This window comes from Desmodus rotundus, chromosome 5 (assembly GCF_022682495.2).
Source record: "Desmodus rotundus isolate HL8 chromosome 5, HLdesRot8A.1, whole genome shotgun sequence".
Lineage (NCBI taxonomy): Eukaryota > Metazoa > Chordata > Mammalia > Chiroptera > Phyllostomidae > Desmodus > Desmodus rotundus.
Genome location: NC_071391.1, coordinates 136,749,775 through 136,768,087, shown reverse-complemented (window position 1 = coordinate 136,768,087; position 18,313 = coordinate 136,749,775). Strand labels below are relative to the sequence as shown.

General features: G+C 36.3%; 1 protein-coding gene and 1 non-coding gene across 2 annotated transcripts in view; one reads left to right on the top strand and one right to left on the bottom strand.

Moving 5' to 3' along the window:
* Positions 1–6: 6 nt before the first annotated feature.
* XPO1 (exportin 1) overlaps positions 7–18,313 on the top strand; it is a 43,349-nt gene continuing 25,042 nt past the window's right edge. Inside the window, exons 1-4 of the mRNA XM_024552752.4 lie at positions 7–803; positions 3,905–4,036; positions 8,581–8,682; positions 12,280–12,352. Of these exons, the coding sequence (XP_024408520.1) occupies positions 3,911–4,036; positions 8,581–8,682; positions 12,280–12,352 (301 nt within the window). The 5' untranslated portion in view covers positions 7–803; positions 3,905–3,910. The remainder of the gene's footprint in view (positions 804–3,904; positions 4,037–8,580; positions 8,683–12,279; positions 12,353–18,313) is intronic.
* On the bottom strand, positions 7,062–7,168 carry LOC112298212 (U6 spliceosomal RNA). Its single transcript, XR_002974118.2, has one exon. It is a non-coding gene; the product is annotated as a U6 spliceosomal RNA (small nuclear RNA).

Here is an 18,313-nt window from a genome sequence, read left to right as displayed (position 1 = left end):
GGCGGAGGCCCAGGTTCCAAACGCTCCGCGGCGCCATGGGCTGAAAACTCAACCGAGATGGAATCTCCCAGTCTGAACCGGTTTCAACCGGTTCCGAGTTTGAGGCACTAGGAGGAGGGGGAGAAGCGGCTGCAGCGGCCGCGGCAGGAGCAGCGGGAGCTACAGCATCAGCAAGAGCAACAGTAGCTACAGCCCCGGCGGTGGTGTCTCTTCCAGTCTGTGCTGCTGCAGTCCGTGCAACCACCCAGAGGGGGAGGGGGGAACCACCAGTCGCTGAGGAGCAGGAGAAGGGGGGAAAGTTTAGGCGAGCCGGGGTGGGGGGGCCCAGCGCCGGAGCCGCGTGAGAGAGAGCCGTATTTTGGTAGGGGAAGTCGGACTGCAACTGGCAGCAGAGCGTCCCCCGGCCGTGTGGACTCTGTACCCCTACTCCTGCCGCTCCTGCTGCCGCCTGTAGCTGGAGGGTCCCCCTGGGGTTGAATCTTAGAGACTTGACCCCGTTCCCCTCCCCCTCCCCTTACTCCCCAGCCTGGCGGGAGCATTTATTCCCCAGATTAATTCCCTTCTTTTTTTTTTTTGTCGGGGGCGGGTGGGTGTGTGTGTGTGTGTGTGTCGGGGTGAAGTATCCCTGAATACTAAATATTGCTGAGCTTTTTTTTTTTTTTTGCCTTCATCTCCTTTTTTAAATTTCCTTTTTTAAGGTGGGAAAACTGAAACCCACCTTGACTTCCTTCCCTTTCCCCTCTCCCCACCTTCCCTCCCCCTAATCCCCCGACAAGGAAGGAAGCAGTTGGTTCAATCTCTGGGTAAGTCGACTGTGTCTTCGGGGCCGAGGGACGGGCGGCGGCACGGCTGGGAGGGAGGAGGCCGGCGTGGGGCGCGGCGGCGGCCGCGGGAAGCGAGCCGGGGAGGCGGCGGCAGGCCCACAGCGGACCCTGCGATTGAATGGAGCCGCTTCTGCCCCTGGGAGATGGAGGCGGCCGCGGGAGGGGAGCGCTTGTAGGGTCATTCGCTTGTGCGGGTGACGGTGGAGGAAAACGAGGAGCGTGGTAGTGAAGCAGGGCCCCGGCGCGGGGGTGGAAGGGCTTCCCCAGCCCAAGGGGCTGGAGAGAAGTTGGGGTGATTTGAGGAACATCTCTGTGAATTATTAGGAGTGGAAGTTTCCAGAAATATTTAGTGCAGCAGCATTGAAACGTCCGCCTGCATCACGTGGCTGTTCGGTGGAGAGCTTGGGATCGGGGGAGGGAGGGGCTGCCGAGTCCCGGCTCCTCCTGCAGGGAAACTAAAAATCTTGAGGTTTTTTTCTTTTTTTTGTAGAGTAGGATTAGAATTAGGAAAGGTTAGTTGATTTTTCAAGGATCTGGCAAATGGAGTTTCGTGCCGTAGTTTGTTTCCAGCGGCTTGAGAGTTGTGATCGAATTTTTACTGCTAGTGATGTATAGTGGATGATGCCCTGATTCTCCTTCATTCCAATGTCTCGAGTTTGGCGTGGGTGGGAGGAAGTGGTGTAGTAGAGGAAGCATTAAAGATTTGTCCAGCGGGGACCTCCTTTGATCACGCACAGGCCATGCTGCCTGGAGAATAGGGCGGTGAACTTCGGGCGCCTGGTTTTGCCTCCTCCGAGTATGGGCGGGGTGAGTGCGTGCTCCTGTTTGCTATAGTTAGAAGTGCTGCAAATTGGTTCGGGTGGGAAGCGAGGGGAGGGCGGGCCTTAGTGAGGTGTGTTTCTACTGAATGAAGCAAGCAATTACCCACACACGGAAGGTAGCAGTCTTTCTCCTTGTAGAGAATTTTTTTAAAAATTATGTATTTTATTTTGTACATAATAGGTAGTTATCAGTAACCAACGATTGGTTTTCTTGTTTTTGGATGGGAACTGGCAGTAGGTAGCTGCCTGCCTATTGAGTTTGAAGTGGCAGTGAAGGTATTTTGGTAGTCACTTGTAAAGTCACCACAACGCTAGATAATCCCTTGTGTATGCTATCCAGTGAGTGGATTTTAGGAATGAGTGTTCCAAGAGGGGGAAAAAAAAGCATTTGTGGTTTCACCTCTCTCACTATGGCAGTTTATCTGCCTGGTTGTATATTGTAAGAGTGGGACAATACTGTTAGTGGAAAGAATGTTTTGGACGCTATTTGACTTGGGGGACTAAATGTGCTTGGCATTGGCCAGAAAGCCGCCATTTCTGTACTACGTCCAGTTCAAGAATAGGTAGGTCATTTCGAAGATAGCTGTCAGTTCTAAAGATGAAAAACTCTTCAGTATTTAACACAAGTTTGTTTGTATTCTAACTGATTTTTCGCAAGAATTTAGCTCGAAGAACTCTGGACAAAGTACTTGGAACTTTTTAGAATTACTTTTATTTTTTGTTTTGGCTATTAAATGAAGATAAGACTAAAAAGGAAAGTTTGTTAAATCTTTAACTAAAAAAATCGAAAACTCGATATGTAGATCTTGGTGCTTTGTGGACATTGCTTTTTAGCCTCAACTTTATACTAGTATTTAGATCAAAGGTTTTTGTTGTGTGTGCCAGGTATTCAGTATTAAAACCACGTTTAATAACTGCTATAAAAGTTTTCGAAATCTCAACAGTTACTGTCATTGATGGATCAAAAGACGAGAAATAAAAACCCTTCAAATTTTAATATCTTGATTTTTACTTTATGCCTAACTTAAGTTACTCATCTTCTGATTTCTACTTTGTAACTGACATCATTTAATAAAACGTTTGAGTTAAAATCAAAGTTGCTGCCATTATTGTTAAGATCATTTTTAAATGCTGTAAAATAGCCAAGAAATAAAGCCTTTTTCCTATCCAGCTAGTTTATCCAAACATAATCAAATTAGTCACCTGTTCTCTGATCCTGGAAGGTTTTTATGAGGGGGGGAGTGGAGATGACCATCTGACCTTGTTGGGTCTAAATACAGTGAGCCAGGAGTTCTTAACCTGAGGTTTCATTCCTGGATTTCAAAGTGTCCTCAATCTTTGGTAATTGTATACAAAATTGTGAGCTTTTTAATTTGGCACTAGCTATCCTGTGGATGTGTGCAGGCATCTTGGAGTGGAATCCTATTAAAAGGGTAGATAACATTGCATGTGAACCAGTAGGTTTTAACCAGTGCATTTTTGAGGTGAAGAGGCTCATCTTCTGTTGTGATAGAATGAATATGTTTTTATTTGGGAAATCGTTGTCAAGCTTTGCAGTTTTTACCTGGCCAATGAATACCTAGAAATTTGGGTGGGGGGGAATCCTGATTGACGTTACCATAAAGCTTTTTTTCTAGATCATACATTCAGGGAATTTGTGTGCTTGTAATTTTAATCCCCAAATTCGTTGAGGGTTGAAAGAAATAAAAGTAGATGGTATAATTGAGTGTAGAAACTTAAGTTCTGTATAGAATTTAAAGGTACCAAATTTGTTAAGACTGGTGGTTCCTGATAAACATTGATACACATAATGGCAAAATTTTGTGTTCCACATTTAATTTTTAGCATCTTACTGCCTTTTAAGCATATCTTAAAAATTAATGTGAAATTAGGGGAAGTGAATTTTTACTGAACTAGAAGACTGTGTTTATGAAGGGGAGGAAACATGTCCCCTTGACTGTCAGTCTTAATATAGACTCATTTTTTAAAAAGGTTAGGGTCACTTTAAATAAATGTTAGTAAAGTACAGGATAATTTCTCTGGGGTTCTAGAAAAGTTTAATGGCCCCTAATACCTAATACGGTTATGGAGTAACAGTAACTTCAGCTTTTTTTTGCTTTTACTATCAGTTTTTAGGTAAAAAGTCTCCAAAATACTCATTATTTGTGTGAGCATTTGAAGTAAAATAACTTGAGTAGAAAGTTTTGACTGATACCAAAGCTTCATACACACCTTACATTTTTTTTTCCTTATTTGCAGTTATCTATGCCAGCAATTATGACAATGTTAGCAGACCATGCAGCACGTCAGCTGCTTGATTTCAGCCAAAAACTGGATATCAACCTTTTAGACAATGTGGTGAATTGCTTATACCATGGAGAAGGAGCCCAGGTAAAGTAGCTGATCAAAACTTTACAACATGGCAGTGTAACATAGTTGTTGGGTTTTTAATGCAATTTTAAATTAATTATGTATTTGAGTTAATACTTTAAATTTAAAAAGTAAGTATTCCATAGTTTGTACTAATTCAGAACAATAGATTCTAACGAGAAATTTCTGGAGAAAGAAATTGGATTCTGGAGAAAGAAATATTTTGACATGGTTAGAGTGGGATAATAATCTTGTTCTATTATTCTTAAATATTCTGCTCCAGTTAATTGAAGAGCACAGTGTATTAAATGTTGTATAGATAGTGGTGGTTGTATGTACCTTATAAATATTTAATATATTTGGAGTTACTGTGATTCTTTTATCTTTGAAACATTTAAATTACAGAAGTACTTTACAGATATAAACTTGTTTTAAAAATTCAACAATGCCAAACATCTTCATGTTACTTGAATTTTAGCATTTGTGAATGTGTTGCTATTAATGTAGGCTATTGCCTGTTTTCGATCATTGTAAGGGGTTCCTCCCCCAACCAATTGAAAGATAGACGAGACAGGAATATTTGTAAGTGTTTAAAATGTACATGTTACAAGAAACTGGACAATCTTGAAACTTTGCACTGTGAAGCTAATCTCAAAGGATTTTAAATGAGTAAAAGTTTTTCATCAGATAAAAAAAATCCTGTCAATAAGGGAATTTTAAATGAAAGGGGGCTATGAAAATTGTATGAGTGGAAAAAATTATTCCACAGTAATTTTTATAAGCTCGTTAGTCCAGTTTTATATTCCGAGGGGCTATTAATCAGAGTTCTAGTCTCCAAAAGCTTTCCTGGAAAAGTTACTTTATCTGTACTTATCACATATATCATGTTCTAGTGATTTCTTTGTGCTGTACATTCAACGTGGAGCTTTAAGCTTCGTTTTAACATATATGTATAGAAAGCTGCTTTTGGAAGAAAGTAAGGTTGAAATTCATGAAGTAAAGTTGGGCTCAGCTTTGAATATATTAGAGACATAAAACTGTAGCCGTTAGGAAAATGGGCATTTAGGTTTTTTGCTGCTGTTTAATCTTTGTTCTTTTGTAACCTGGTTTCCAATATCTAAAAGTATTATGAATAAACAAAGGACTCTGATGTTCTTCATGCTTATAACTGAGAAGTGGCAGTAATTTTCATCATGAAAACTATGCAGTAGTAATAGTTTTTAGTAATGTTTCCTAGTACTAAGATTTATTGATTTGCTTTAAATTTGACTTTAAAAAGTATAAATATTTTCTATGTATAAAAGCAAAATTACCTTTCCCCAAAAGTAAGGATTTTATGTTTAGATGTTGTGTGACAAATCAGTTGCATAAACATAATCAGTGAACTGATATTTTTTATATTATAAGGAAACCGGTTTAGAGCTTAAAGTCAGTTAAGAACTCTTTCTAAAAATCATGTTTAAACTTCTAGTTCAGTCCATTTTTCATTACCACCTTTTTTGGCAGGGTCTTGGTTCTGAATAAAAAGTAAAAGGTATAATGGAAAACACGTTTTTAGTGTTAGCTATATTAATTGTATTCCAGTAAGTTTTCTAGACGCTGCTTTACTATCTCATCTACAAACTGTTACCTACTTTGCAAGAGATTGGAGGATTAATAATGAGGTTTGAAAAGCACCTGTTAATAGAGGCTGATACTTAGAAGGAATTTTATTTAAAGAGTACATTTGGAAGTATGAAGATTTAGCGTATGTGATGTAAACTCATTGTTTAACTGTTTAAAAGGACTGCATAACTTAGGAGAAGAAATTATTAGAAAGGTGACTTATTAAATGTAGGCAAAACTTTTACCTAGATGGGGGAAGTATAGCAAGATATTTAGCACTGTAACGTTAGGACTACCTTCTGTTACAAACATTTTTCTATTTTTAGCCAAGCAGGCAGCCAGGGGAAAAGATAGGAAAGAGTTGGGTATTTTCTCCAATATTATGTTAAGTGTCTTGAACTCTTTTAGTCTATTGCTTAGCAACTAGAATACTTTCAGCATTCAGTTAGTGGCATGGGGAGATGCCAGATTTTTTTCCCATCTTTATTTCCCATTTGTGTCTTTTTGACCTCTCTGGAGTTTTAAGTTAGTGAAAAAATATTATATAGGAATAGTGGGATTAGGGAAAAATAAAGACACTACTATGCAAATACTAGCATTAGCTATACAACTACAAGAAAAACTAAAAGGAAACATAATTTTTGCAGAGGTTGAAATCGTAATAGTATGGCAAGTATTCACTTACATTTTGAATGCTTATCACCTCAGGATGTGACAATATCTTGGCCAAATAACTATTAGGCCTGGATTTTTTATATATCCTGTTCTTGATATTTGTTACTTGATATTTTATATGCAAGTCTATGTCTAGTTAGAAATGAGTAGAGATTCAATGAGAGAATCAAAACACTGCAAAAATGCTTTAGCCCTAGATAATTCACGTCACTATTCTTTCTGCCTTTTGTTAGTTACTATATAATACAAGTGTTGCCCCTTAAGCTATCGATCTCTTAATGAAGTCAGATGTACAATTGTATTTTCCAAGCTTACAAATGTAGCTCTAGCCCCAGACCCTTCTCAGATTAAACCCAGGCAGCTGATTTTTCTTTTTAAGTTCCATTAGGGTTCTGGTGGTGGTGTGAGGGTACAGAACCACTATCTAATTTAGTTTAACTCAAATGTTTTAAACAAAACAATAAGCAGGATGTGTTGCTAGTGATTAATGGGGAAAATCATGAGTGATATTATAACTGCTACTGAGGAAAATAATTCTTGACATCAAAGCTGAAAGAGGAATATGTTTGTGTCTGGTTTTTTGGGGGGTGTGGGGTAAATTTGAATAAAAGCTAAGTTAGAGATTATGAGGTGTCTGTGTCAAAGATGGAAATAAGTATGCTTCTCTTCCCCCCTTTTTGATGGTTTTATGACCATGGATTTATACCCTTGATCAAGTAAATGAGTCTAACAGAAGGGTAAATGACAAATTTTTTTTTTTTTTTTTTTTAATATGGAACGCTTCACGAATTTGCGTGTCATCCTTGCGCAGGGGCCATGCTAATCTTCTCTGTATCGTTCCAATTTTAGTGTATGTGCTGCTGAAGCGAGCACATAAATGACAAATTTTAAAACCATCAAACTTTTTTGGGCACAATATGTGAAATAAATATGTAAAAGATAATTAGGGAAGATCCAGTTGAGCTACAAAACAGCCATTAAAGGTGAAGAACATTAAGCTGTTGCTTCTTGGGGGGGAAAAACAATGGAGTTACATCCTTTGTTCATATATGGGAAACTATACTGGTTAAAAACAACTAGTTAAATAGTGTCAACATGGCTAGATTTTAAACTGTCCATTTTGGTCATGCCTCAGTAAAGCTGGGGAGGGTGCTGTGTCAAATGGAAGTAGCAAATTTCAGAAGGAATTCTATGATACACTATTTACATAAAATTTAGTAATTTCACAACTATATTTTTTATGAAATTTACACACATGCCCTGAAAATATGGGCAGGAAAAGAACAAATTCAAGAAAGTGGTTATCTCTAAAGAAGGAACAAAGGAAGGAAATGACACTGGAGAAACTTAAAGGAGGTGATCTCCATAAGTTTTAGATCTTTTATGTTTAAAAGAAAAACAGGTACGTTCTAGATCACAGGTGGCAAACACAAGGCCCATGGCCTGAATCCTGCCCTCCACCTTGTTTAACTAGTCCGGGACCTTGTTTCTGGCACCTTGTTTCTACCCGGCAGCAGCGCTGAGCTTTCACTTAACTGTTAAGGAGTAAGTTACATTTATATAGTCCTAAAATTACATTTGGCCCTTTGAAGGCAACCACAAGGCTGGTGTTGACACCCCTATTCTAGGTAATGGCTACATAGGTTTAATATTATTTCTTTGTATTTTTTAAAAATTAAGAGTTTTCAAAATAAGCTGAGATTTAATATGTGAAATTAGAGGACATTCAGAAAATGGAAAAAGGTAAGTTTAGGTGATATTTTAAAAGTCTAAGGGTCTTAATGTTCTATATGTATCTATAGGCATTTGAGATTTGTAGTATTAAGTAGACCTAGTTTATATTTGTCTTTCTATGCAATGCATTTTTATAAATAATTTTTTTTAGAGATTGCTTGGTGATTCTTTTAAAACGGCTATACCATTATATAATTTATCAAGTAGATGAATTTTTCTATGTTGCTTTTGGTTGATTTCAAGTGCTGGGAACTTCTGTCAGAGTAGATCTTTGTTAGTAGCATTGATTGAAGTTCATTTCAATTTTGAGAATACCAACTAAAGCATATTACCTCAAAAAGGCTGTTTTGTTTCAAATGAATGAATATTCCCATTTTTAAATTGAAGTTAAGAGTGATAATCCATTTTTATTTCTATGAAGACTAATTACTTGAGTATTTCTGAAAGTTGGTAGAATCACTGTCTTAGTATTTGTGCCTTGCTCAGTACCATTTTAATAAATGATTCAAAAGAACAAGTGAATTGAAAATTATTTTTGTATAATATTTTAGCAAAGAATGGCTCAAGAAGTACTGACGCATTTAAAGGAGCATCCTGATGCATGGACAAGAGTTGACACAATTTTGGAATTTTCACAGAATATGAACACGAAAGTAAGCAAGTGGTGGTTTTAAAATCCATTTATTCTTTTCTTCCAGTCGTAAACTTTGAGGAAGGTATCTCATTTTTAGTATGAGCATTTGTTATCTCAAATCACTTAATATTGTTAACTTACTTCAAAATTTAGTCTTGAACATAGAATTAATTCTTGCAAATAGTCCTAAGAATTATGAAGCTTTGTAATTGGGACTAGTATGCAAGGTGGCTTTTTTGTTTTTGGGGGGGTTTTTTCTTTTTAGACTACGTGTATAGTGCTAAGTAGCATTAATTCTGAATGTTATTCAGAGATGAAACATAACATCAGGAATTGTTTTGGGCAAGTAATCAATATAATACAGGCTAGGCACCTCCAACACCAAGTTGTATGGGCAGCGTAAAACCCTACTCTGTGGTACCAATGCTTTTAATGGGACAGCACTCAGTTTTTATTTGCAATTGAAAATGTTATAATTGGGTCCTTTTTTCTTAAGTTTGAACAGAAGGGTTGATCAAAATGTGTTTTGACTGTTTTAGGCTTGATGATTCACACTTCTCTTTAAACTGCATTAACGTAATAAAATAACCATGCATGGCATTCTGTTTAATACACACAAGGTTTCTCCTCTTAGTATACATTGTGTTACAACAGAAAATAGCCATGTTCACATCTGTTTCTGAAATCAGACTGTGTTAATTAACAGTTTTTAAATATTAATTAGTTTTGACATCTTGTAAATTTTAGGGCAAAAATACAGTCAGAACTTCCTCAAAGTGCTAACCTTAAGTAACATAACAGTGTTTGCCTGTTTGCTTGCCTGGTAAATTTTGCTTTTTATACTGACAGACATTACTAATAAGTTGATTTATCAACAGTATTTTTAAAAACTCAAATTTGTCTTGTGAAAAATGAGATGATTAGAGGAACAGAAAGAAAGCAACAGGTAAAGAATTCTTCAATTTACATAAATTGCAAATGATTTGGTGCTAAATTTATGCACTATGACATTTGGCTTTTATGCAATCATTTTTTTTTTCTTTAAAGATGTTAACACTACCTGATATTAATCATAATGTTCCATTATGTTGATTGCTTGTAATAGGAAGAAAAGGGGTGTCTTCCTGTGCAACTGACACAGCTAGGCTTTGACGGCAGGCCTCCACAAGGTCTACCCTTTTGATTCCCTTTAACTGAATTCTGTTCATCAATTGTTTTTGTTTCATGGGCGGTGGGAGGGGAAAGGGGAAGTCAATGCATAAAATAAGCATTTCTAAGGGCTCAGTAGAAATTTCTACCATAGGGATCATTTCATGTATTTATTTTTTTCATTTAGTCTTTGCTGTTATCTGTCCCTCATCTTCATAACTCAGCAGTGGATTTCTCAAATCCTGAGATGTAATGCAGAAGTGTAATTCTTTAAAATGATTGGACTATTTGGATATTTCCAAAGTACTTACTTACCATTGGCCATCAGATTTGGCTGTCACTAAAGATTTTGAATCAAGATATTCTTATTCAAAGAAATGTGAATTATCTTCATGTATAGAGTCTTATTGTCTAGGAGAGATTTGATTTTAGGATATTATGATGGTGATCTATGTACTCCTTTGGCCTAATTAGTGAAAAGCTGTTATTGGGCTTCCTGCCTCAGCCCCCTTGGCAGAAAGAAGCAAAGATGAGTTGTATCTTCTGCAAGCTCATGCTACCTTTTTACAGTTGGAGAAAAGACTAGAGGTTAGTAATTTAGGTAACAAAGTGTCAAACATAAAGGAAGAAGTAAATAAATATAACAATAAAGGAAGGGGAGTATATCCTTTAATGAAGCGTAAGCTGAAAAACATTGGTTAAAATATTGTAATGTTACTGGTATTTATAGAGGTTTGATTCATAATTTTTTAAAGTTTTTTTTTTTTAAAGATATTATTTACGTAGTTTTAGAGAGTGGAAGGGCGGGAGAAAGAGAGGGAGAGAAACATCAGTGTGTGGTTTCCTCTTGCATGCCCCTTACTGGGGACCTGGCCCACAACCCAAGCATGTGCCCTGACTTGGGTATCTAACTGGCGACCCCTTTCAATCAGTTGAGAATCAGTAAGATGATATATTCCATGAAGTAACAAGTACATTGTTTTGACTTGGTAAAATTTGGCAGTCTGATTTCATGCCTATACAATTAAAGTTACTAGAGCAGTATATTTTTTAAAGTTAATTTAGAATTTCAATCTATCAGAAACTTCCTGTTTTTTGCTTTTATTTACAGTTTTCTGATACCTAGACCCGCAGAGAGGTATAAACAAACCAGATAGAAAGGTTCACTATTTACTGCTGATTATGAAACGCTTTACTGGCATCAAATTTCTATTTTCAGAATTTTGCTTTGGCCTTGTTTTTATTTTGGAAGTCTTTTAAAGGAATATTTTACAAATGTAGGATTTCAGCTGAAATTTTTCCTGAAAAGTATGAAATGTTAAAATGAAAGAAAACAGCAAAAACACTTACTGTTTGAGCACAATGTAGTTTGGGACAGTCTATATTGTGCTTTGAATAAAATGAGCATTCATTCACATGATCCCTTTGGTTGAAATACTAATGCTCCTATTTTATTGTGTGATGACTAACCATTTTAAAGATGAACTCTTATTCTCAGCCAAAACTTGCAATCTGAGGTTAATATGTCTATATGTGAGTGAGTTTGCCTTTCAGGTATTGTAGCTGATTCTTCCCTAATTCAACCAGTTGAAACATACCACAACAATTTTGTCCTTTTTCTTCCTCCTGTGTATCCACACTAATTGGTCACGATAATAATTTTGGGTTTTAACCCCTTATAGCATTATATAGATTGTTATAAACATTCTTGACTATTTAGAGTGAGTAATCAACAGGAGGGATAAAATGGCTTGAAAGTGGTATCTATTTATTAACTTTCTTACATTTTTAGTTATAGCCTTTATATTTAGGAATACCTGAAAGGTAGATACAGATTGCAACCAACATTTGTATATTTTTGACTGTGCACAAAAGTTTATCTTTAAATTAGTAGAAATAGCAACTGTAAGGGTGGGGTTAAAATTTAAAATAAAAACCATGGGCTGTCTTGCTGCTCCTTAAGTAACACACCAGTGATGTTTGTAAACACTTTCTAGAGAAAGTATCTGTGATAGTACTGTAATGCTTGGCCAAGAGCTTACAACTCCTAGAAGATGGTAGGAAGCTTGAGAGCATCCAAGCTGCTAAATTCTTAGGAGCCTGGTCGTGTAAAAAGTACGTGAGCCTTTGAGCAGTCATTTATGCTGTGAATTCATATCTGGTTGCTACTTTTCGTTCTACAGATAAGCCCATTTGGCTGCAAAAGAGCTTTTTATTTGGTTCTTCCTGGTGTGAGCATGTATAAACAGCAGGACGTTAAATAGAGTAGTAAACAATAAAATGAGGAAAATGCATGAAAACTCAGTATATGGGTGAATAGATCCTTGTTTAATATATGTAATTAAACTTTGTAGTATAATGTTTTTGAAACTTTAGATGTAAATGTGAATGTCTGTCCATTTGTGAATCCTGAAAGTTGCTAGTCTTATAGCAATATATTCACATACTTCTGTTATCCAATTTTCAGTATTATGGACTACAAATTTTGGAAAATGTGATAAAAACAAGGTGGAAGATTCTTCCAAGGAACCAGTGTGAAGGTAGGAAAATGTTTTACAAAATTGTACATTCAGAGAAATTTTATTAATTCTGGCAATTTATTACAGTTGAGTATTTGGGTGGCAATTGTATAGAATCTGGTTTGTGCCTTAATGGAGATTACTGATTTTATCATGTGGTAAGATAGGTTGTTTATAAGGTTATCTTTTGGGGGAAAGAGGAGACCAAACTGGTTTAACTTTTTATAACAAATATTGTGATGAAAAATATGTATCAACTCATAGTTCTTGGAACCATGCCTAAAGTGAATGAAATTTGAATGCGTTATTTTCTGGACTATAAGACGCACCTCCCCCCAGTTTGGGAGGAAAGTGGGGGTTGCGTCTTACAGTCTGAACGTAGCTTACCTGGCTTGCTACAGGATTTCTGCTTCAAAGGATGTTACTAAATATTTTACCACATTTTTTTTGCTTCAAAATTTTTTTTGCCTATTTTCCTCTAAAACCTACTTGTGTCTTAATGGTCCGAAAAATACGTTATTCGCCCTTAAAAATTATTTTAAATTTACCAGACAATAACTGACAAGTAATTAATATTTTAACACATGGAATAATACACAAATTTAAAATGGCAAAGGAAAAAAAACACAAGCCTTTACCTTTAAAAATATGACAAGCCTTACCTTTTGAATTATAAGAGGTTGACATCTAAAATGAGGAGAACATCAGAACACAAAGATGTGTTGGCTGGTGTTTATAGAAGGTGGGGCAAAAGTAGGTTTATAGTTGTGTGAAACATAGTTTATTATTGTTATTAATTACTGTGTTATTTTCTTTCTTTTAACATTGTTTGTATTTACTTTTAGAGAAAGGGAAGGGAAGGAGGGAGGAGAGGGAGAGAAACATCAGTGCGAGACATACATCAGTCTCTTGCCTCTCGCATGCCCCTAACTGGGGACCTGGCCAACAACCCAGGCATGTGCCCTGAGTGGGAACCAGAGACCTTTCAGTTCATAGGCTGGTGCTCAATCCACTGAGCAACACCAGCCAGGGCTAATTATTACATTGTTTTCCACACAAACAATTGTAAAGCTCCTTTTACCCCACCCTGCATTTAACTTTTCCCTTTGTGTAGTATTTTGGTAAAGTAGTCATAGTTCAAGAAACCTGGGGCAAGGTTAGTCTGTTGGAATTACTTGCATTTACTTTTCATTTTTCATGCACTGCTTTATTGCCTACTTTACATTGCTTGTTTAATCTCTGAAAAATAGAAATAGATGTCTGGGATTTATAATGGGGGTATATTACATTTTCTTCTCTTAAAATATGTCCCCTTTCTTTGTTGATCTTTAAGAAGTCTTTCACCTGCTTTCTCATGTCGTCTCTATATAGTGGGTTAGTGACCCAGATTTATTCAGCTAGTCAAATCTTGACATCTGTCTAGCATGTTTAGAGGTAAATAAGTTTTAATGCCAGTGTTCTTAATATGCTATAAAGCAAAGATTAAGAATGATAGTGCAGGCCCTGACTGGCGTGGCTCAGTTGGTTGAGCATCATCCTATAAAATGAAGGTCACTGCTTCAATTCCAGGTCAGTGCACATGCCTGGGTTGCAGGCCAGGTCTCCAGTTAGTTGGTTGGGGATGTGCGAGAGGCAACCTATCAATGTTTCTTACATTGACGTTTCTCTCCCTATCTCCCTCTCATCCCCTCTCTCTCTACGAATAAATAAATAAAATCTTTTCCTTTTTTAAAATAAGAATGACAGTGCAAGAGGAAATTGTGCCTCCCAAAAGAGGCTCCCATTTCTTCAAATGTTTTATTTTGGTTTGAAACCATTTTAGATCGTGTTCTGTGATCTTAGAAGCTCAGTGCAGTTTGACTGTGTGGCCCAAATAGATTCTTTGTACTGAACAATTGCTCTTTAGGGTCTTCGATGATGTCCTTGTTCCTTTTACTTATGTTGTTAGATACCTGTGGTGTGGACTTCAAATTTAACTTTGGCCATGGCTTACCACACACACACAAAAATGTTTACTTTTTTTTTTTACTTAAGTATCATTTTACTATAGTATAAGTCCCTCTTGCTTCTAAACACCTAGACCCTTGCTTCTTAACACCTGAAAATTGTACTAGAAGATCTTCAATAATCTTTTCCAGCTTTAAATTTAAGTTATTTAAAATTATACTAGCCTATCAAAGTCATGGTTATATTACTGAAAAAAATGAGAGTCTTGCAGTCTTCCTGAGGATTTGACATTTTTAGCTTTCTACGTGAATAGGAGTGGTATGTATGGTTATTATTAGGAAGTCACAAGAGCTCCCGTATATTAATATGTAAGTAGTTGATATAAAATACTTCGTGGGGGCATAACACTGTTTACTTTTGAAAGCCTATCTAATGTTTGAAAAAAACGGGATGTGAAGGGGTAGTGATTTATTCTTCCTGACTTAAACTTCTGTTTTAATTCATGTGTTCCTATTCTGTGTTGGTGAGGAACTTTTTTTGTTTCTCTGCAAACTATATATTTTTTTAATCATTTATCAGAGTCACTTTTCTCCCTGCATTTTCCTTCAGCACTACTGTTAAGATTAAGTGTGATGTAAACTTTCTAAAAGTACCCGAAGTTACTCTTATCACCTGTGTATGGTTGCCATCATCAGTGAAGACATTATATGGAGGGGAAGAGTGTGGTGTGACTTCTAGGCACTTTGAGAGGTTCATTTTCGTAAAACTATGCAAACTGGTTCGCAGAGAATGTTAGTGAACCCTAGATTTAGATACGCAATAGCACCTTGGCACGATGTATTTAATGATGTGTGTTTTTGTTTCAGGTAATTGCTCTCATTTGTAAAACATTGGAAAATAAATTCAGTACTAGATTTTATAATTCTTTTTTCTTTTTAAGGTTTTGTTTACTTTTAAGACAGGAGAAGGGAGGGAGAAAGACAGGGAGAGAAACATAGATGCACAAGAAACATCGATTGGTTGCCTCTAGCCTGGCATGCCCCTAACCAGGAATAGAACTGGCCACCTTTCAGTTTGCAGGACAATGCCCAACCAATCAGGACATTACAATTCTTTCTCCAAAATTGATTTTAAGGTGGGAGAGAGAGAGAGAAACATCTATTTGTTGTTTCACGTATTTATGCATTCACTCACTGGTTGATCTCATATATGCCCTGAGTGGTTAATTGAACTGGCAATGCTGGTGCATTGGGATGATGCTCTAACCAACTGAGATACCCGGCCAGAGCCTATAAACCTTTTTTATATTGTCAATCCTGGGAGGCTTCTCCAGGCTTAAGATTTTGTATTTCACAAAATAGTCTTACATTTCTGAACATTAATTTTCCTTCAGTAATTTTGGTATTGGAAATGAATTAGTGTAATTCCCCCAAATACTATACATTTCTTTTGTCTTCATCATGTTCTGTAAAGCTGTCCCCACCACTTTTTACACTCTATATCTTCCTTACCATATATATTTATTTACATGGGACATATGCTACCTATTTCCTATAAAGCACTGTTAGGTATTAAGACTACATAAACATATCCTTGTATCAAAATGCTGTTGGTCAGAAGATAAAATATGTATGTTAAAAATGAATACTGTGAACATTAAGTTAGTACACGTAATGAATTCTAAATATGCTGAAGGAAGAGAATTAGGTTGGGCCCTTTAGACAAGCTCATTCACACAGATTGCAATGCTTGTTGTGTTTTAAAGGAAGGATAGGTTTAGCTACACAAACAGCAAGCCAAAATAAGTTTTGTACATTTTTTTCCAATCTTTTTTTTATCTGATTTCAGGTGCTTGTCCATAAGCATATGTTAATCTTCACATGTTATTTTAGGGTCATGGTATTTTTAATGTAGGCCTCTTGTCTAAAGTACTTTGCCAGGACAATCTCTGACAAAAGACATCTAGAATGGGTTAGATGTCTGTTGCTCGGTGTTCCCTTAGTATATCCTGTACCAGTAGGTCACAAATAAGTATAATTAGTGAGCAAAAGACACACAGGTAATAATTATCTGAGTAATGGTATTTTTTAATTAAATGACATTTTAATTTTAAAATCAAAGGAGATACAACCTCATAATAGAACATTTTAGTAAATTAGATTTATGTAATACAAAATTTACTACATTGCTGTGGTTTTTTATCGTTTTTGCTTTAGGCCAAAAAAAAAAATTACCTATTTGGAGTCTCCCCCACCATAACATTTATCACATTTGGCTGACATTGTTTTTCTCACTCACTTATCCCCCAAAATGATGTCAGGGATCAAAGAATGTCTTTATTGCATTCTTATCGGTTGGTGTGTAGGTGTCAGTATATAATTATTCAATCAACGAATTGCATATTATTGAGTCAGTGTTCCCCAATTTACTTCATTCCTGTACTTTAAGGACCTAATGAAATTTCTCAATATTTTTGCTCTTATAAATTATCTGTGTAAAATTAATATCTTTGAGGTTAGGTTTTGAAGTGAATATTTGTATACATGAGTTACAAATGAACTAAATATTTTTTGACTTAAACTGATGAAGTGGAAGTTGTATTTTTATTTTTTTAGAGAGGAGAAGGGAGGGAGAGAAACCAGTGTGAGAGGGATACATTGATGGTTGTCTCTCCTGCACCCTGAATGGCATTGAAACCTTCAACCTAGGCATGTGTCCTGACCAACTGAGCCACACATGTCAGGGCTGAAGGGGAAATTTTTGATATGTAAAGTAGAATAGTTTCCAGATAGGGAGTGTTTGCTAGTCACTGATACAATTAACAGTATACTAGGATTGTCAGTTATGTTGAATCTCTATCTTGACTGCACCTCAAATTTATTGTTCAGGTAATCCCTGCCTTTAAAAAAAATAATTTTCGTTTCCTGAATAGTGTGGCTTAGTGGGTTGGATGTCGTTCCTCAAACTGAAACGTCACTGGTTCATTTCCCAGTCAGGACACACCTGGGTGGCCAGCCACAGTTCCCAACTGGGGGCATGCGAGAGTAATTTACATGTTTCTCTGTTTCTTCCTCCCTTCCCCTCTCCCAGAAAGAAAGGAGAGAAGGGGAAAATCTTTTTTTAAATACTAATTTTTGTACTTGTTTAGAAAATTCAAACCATAAAGAAGTGGGCATGGGGAGACACTGAAAGACTCTTTTATTTCTCCCCGAAATAATAATCTTATTTGCTTAAAGGTATCTGTTTAAAATTTATGCCAAAGGCTGTTTTAATCTTTTAAGTTATATGGCTTATAGATCATTTTATGAGAAATGAATTTGCTAACATTGAAAAGAGGAATGATAAAATCATAATTGGCTATTTTGGAAGTTTGTTGCTTAAAGGTACTTGGACGGAATTTGAGTTGTTCAGTTCTGTGTTAAAATTTAGAAAGTTGACAGACCATAGCTGATAACCCATGAGGTTTTATATAGTACTTTTCCATGGAGGCACATGTTAATGTGTTATATGAACTTACCTAAGTTACTTTATCTCTTTGAATCTTGACTTTCACAGGGTTATTGGGATACAGAGAGGTGTAATGCTTATAAAGTCCTCTGTGCTTCTGCTTACTCAGTATAAGCACAGCATGTGTGTTGCAATCTTTTTTTCCACAAAAACATTTCCATTTCTATTCATATTGCCAGACGAGCATATACTAGTCTCAAGTTATCTTTTAAAATTTTCTGCAATAGCTTCCCAACTGGGCTCTTTAATAACCACTTTTGTGTGTTATGATATAGTCACCACAAAGGATTTAGCATGATATTTTTAAAACAGAACTAATTGGGTCACTCCCATGCATAAGATCTCCCAGTGTATTGAAGAACACATGTTCAGTATGTTGCATTTAAGTGTTACTGACTTTTAAAAATTATTTGCATTTGCTCTTTTTTGTTTGAGGTATATATAATTTGACATGCATAATAAATTGCGTGTGTTAAAGTATACAATTTGTAAATTTTGACTTGTGAATGTGCCCATGAAACCAGCAGT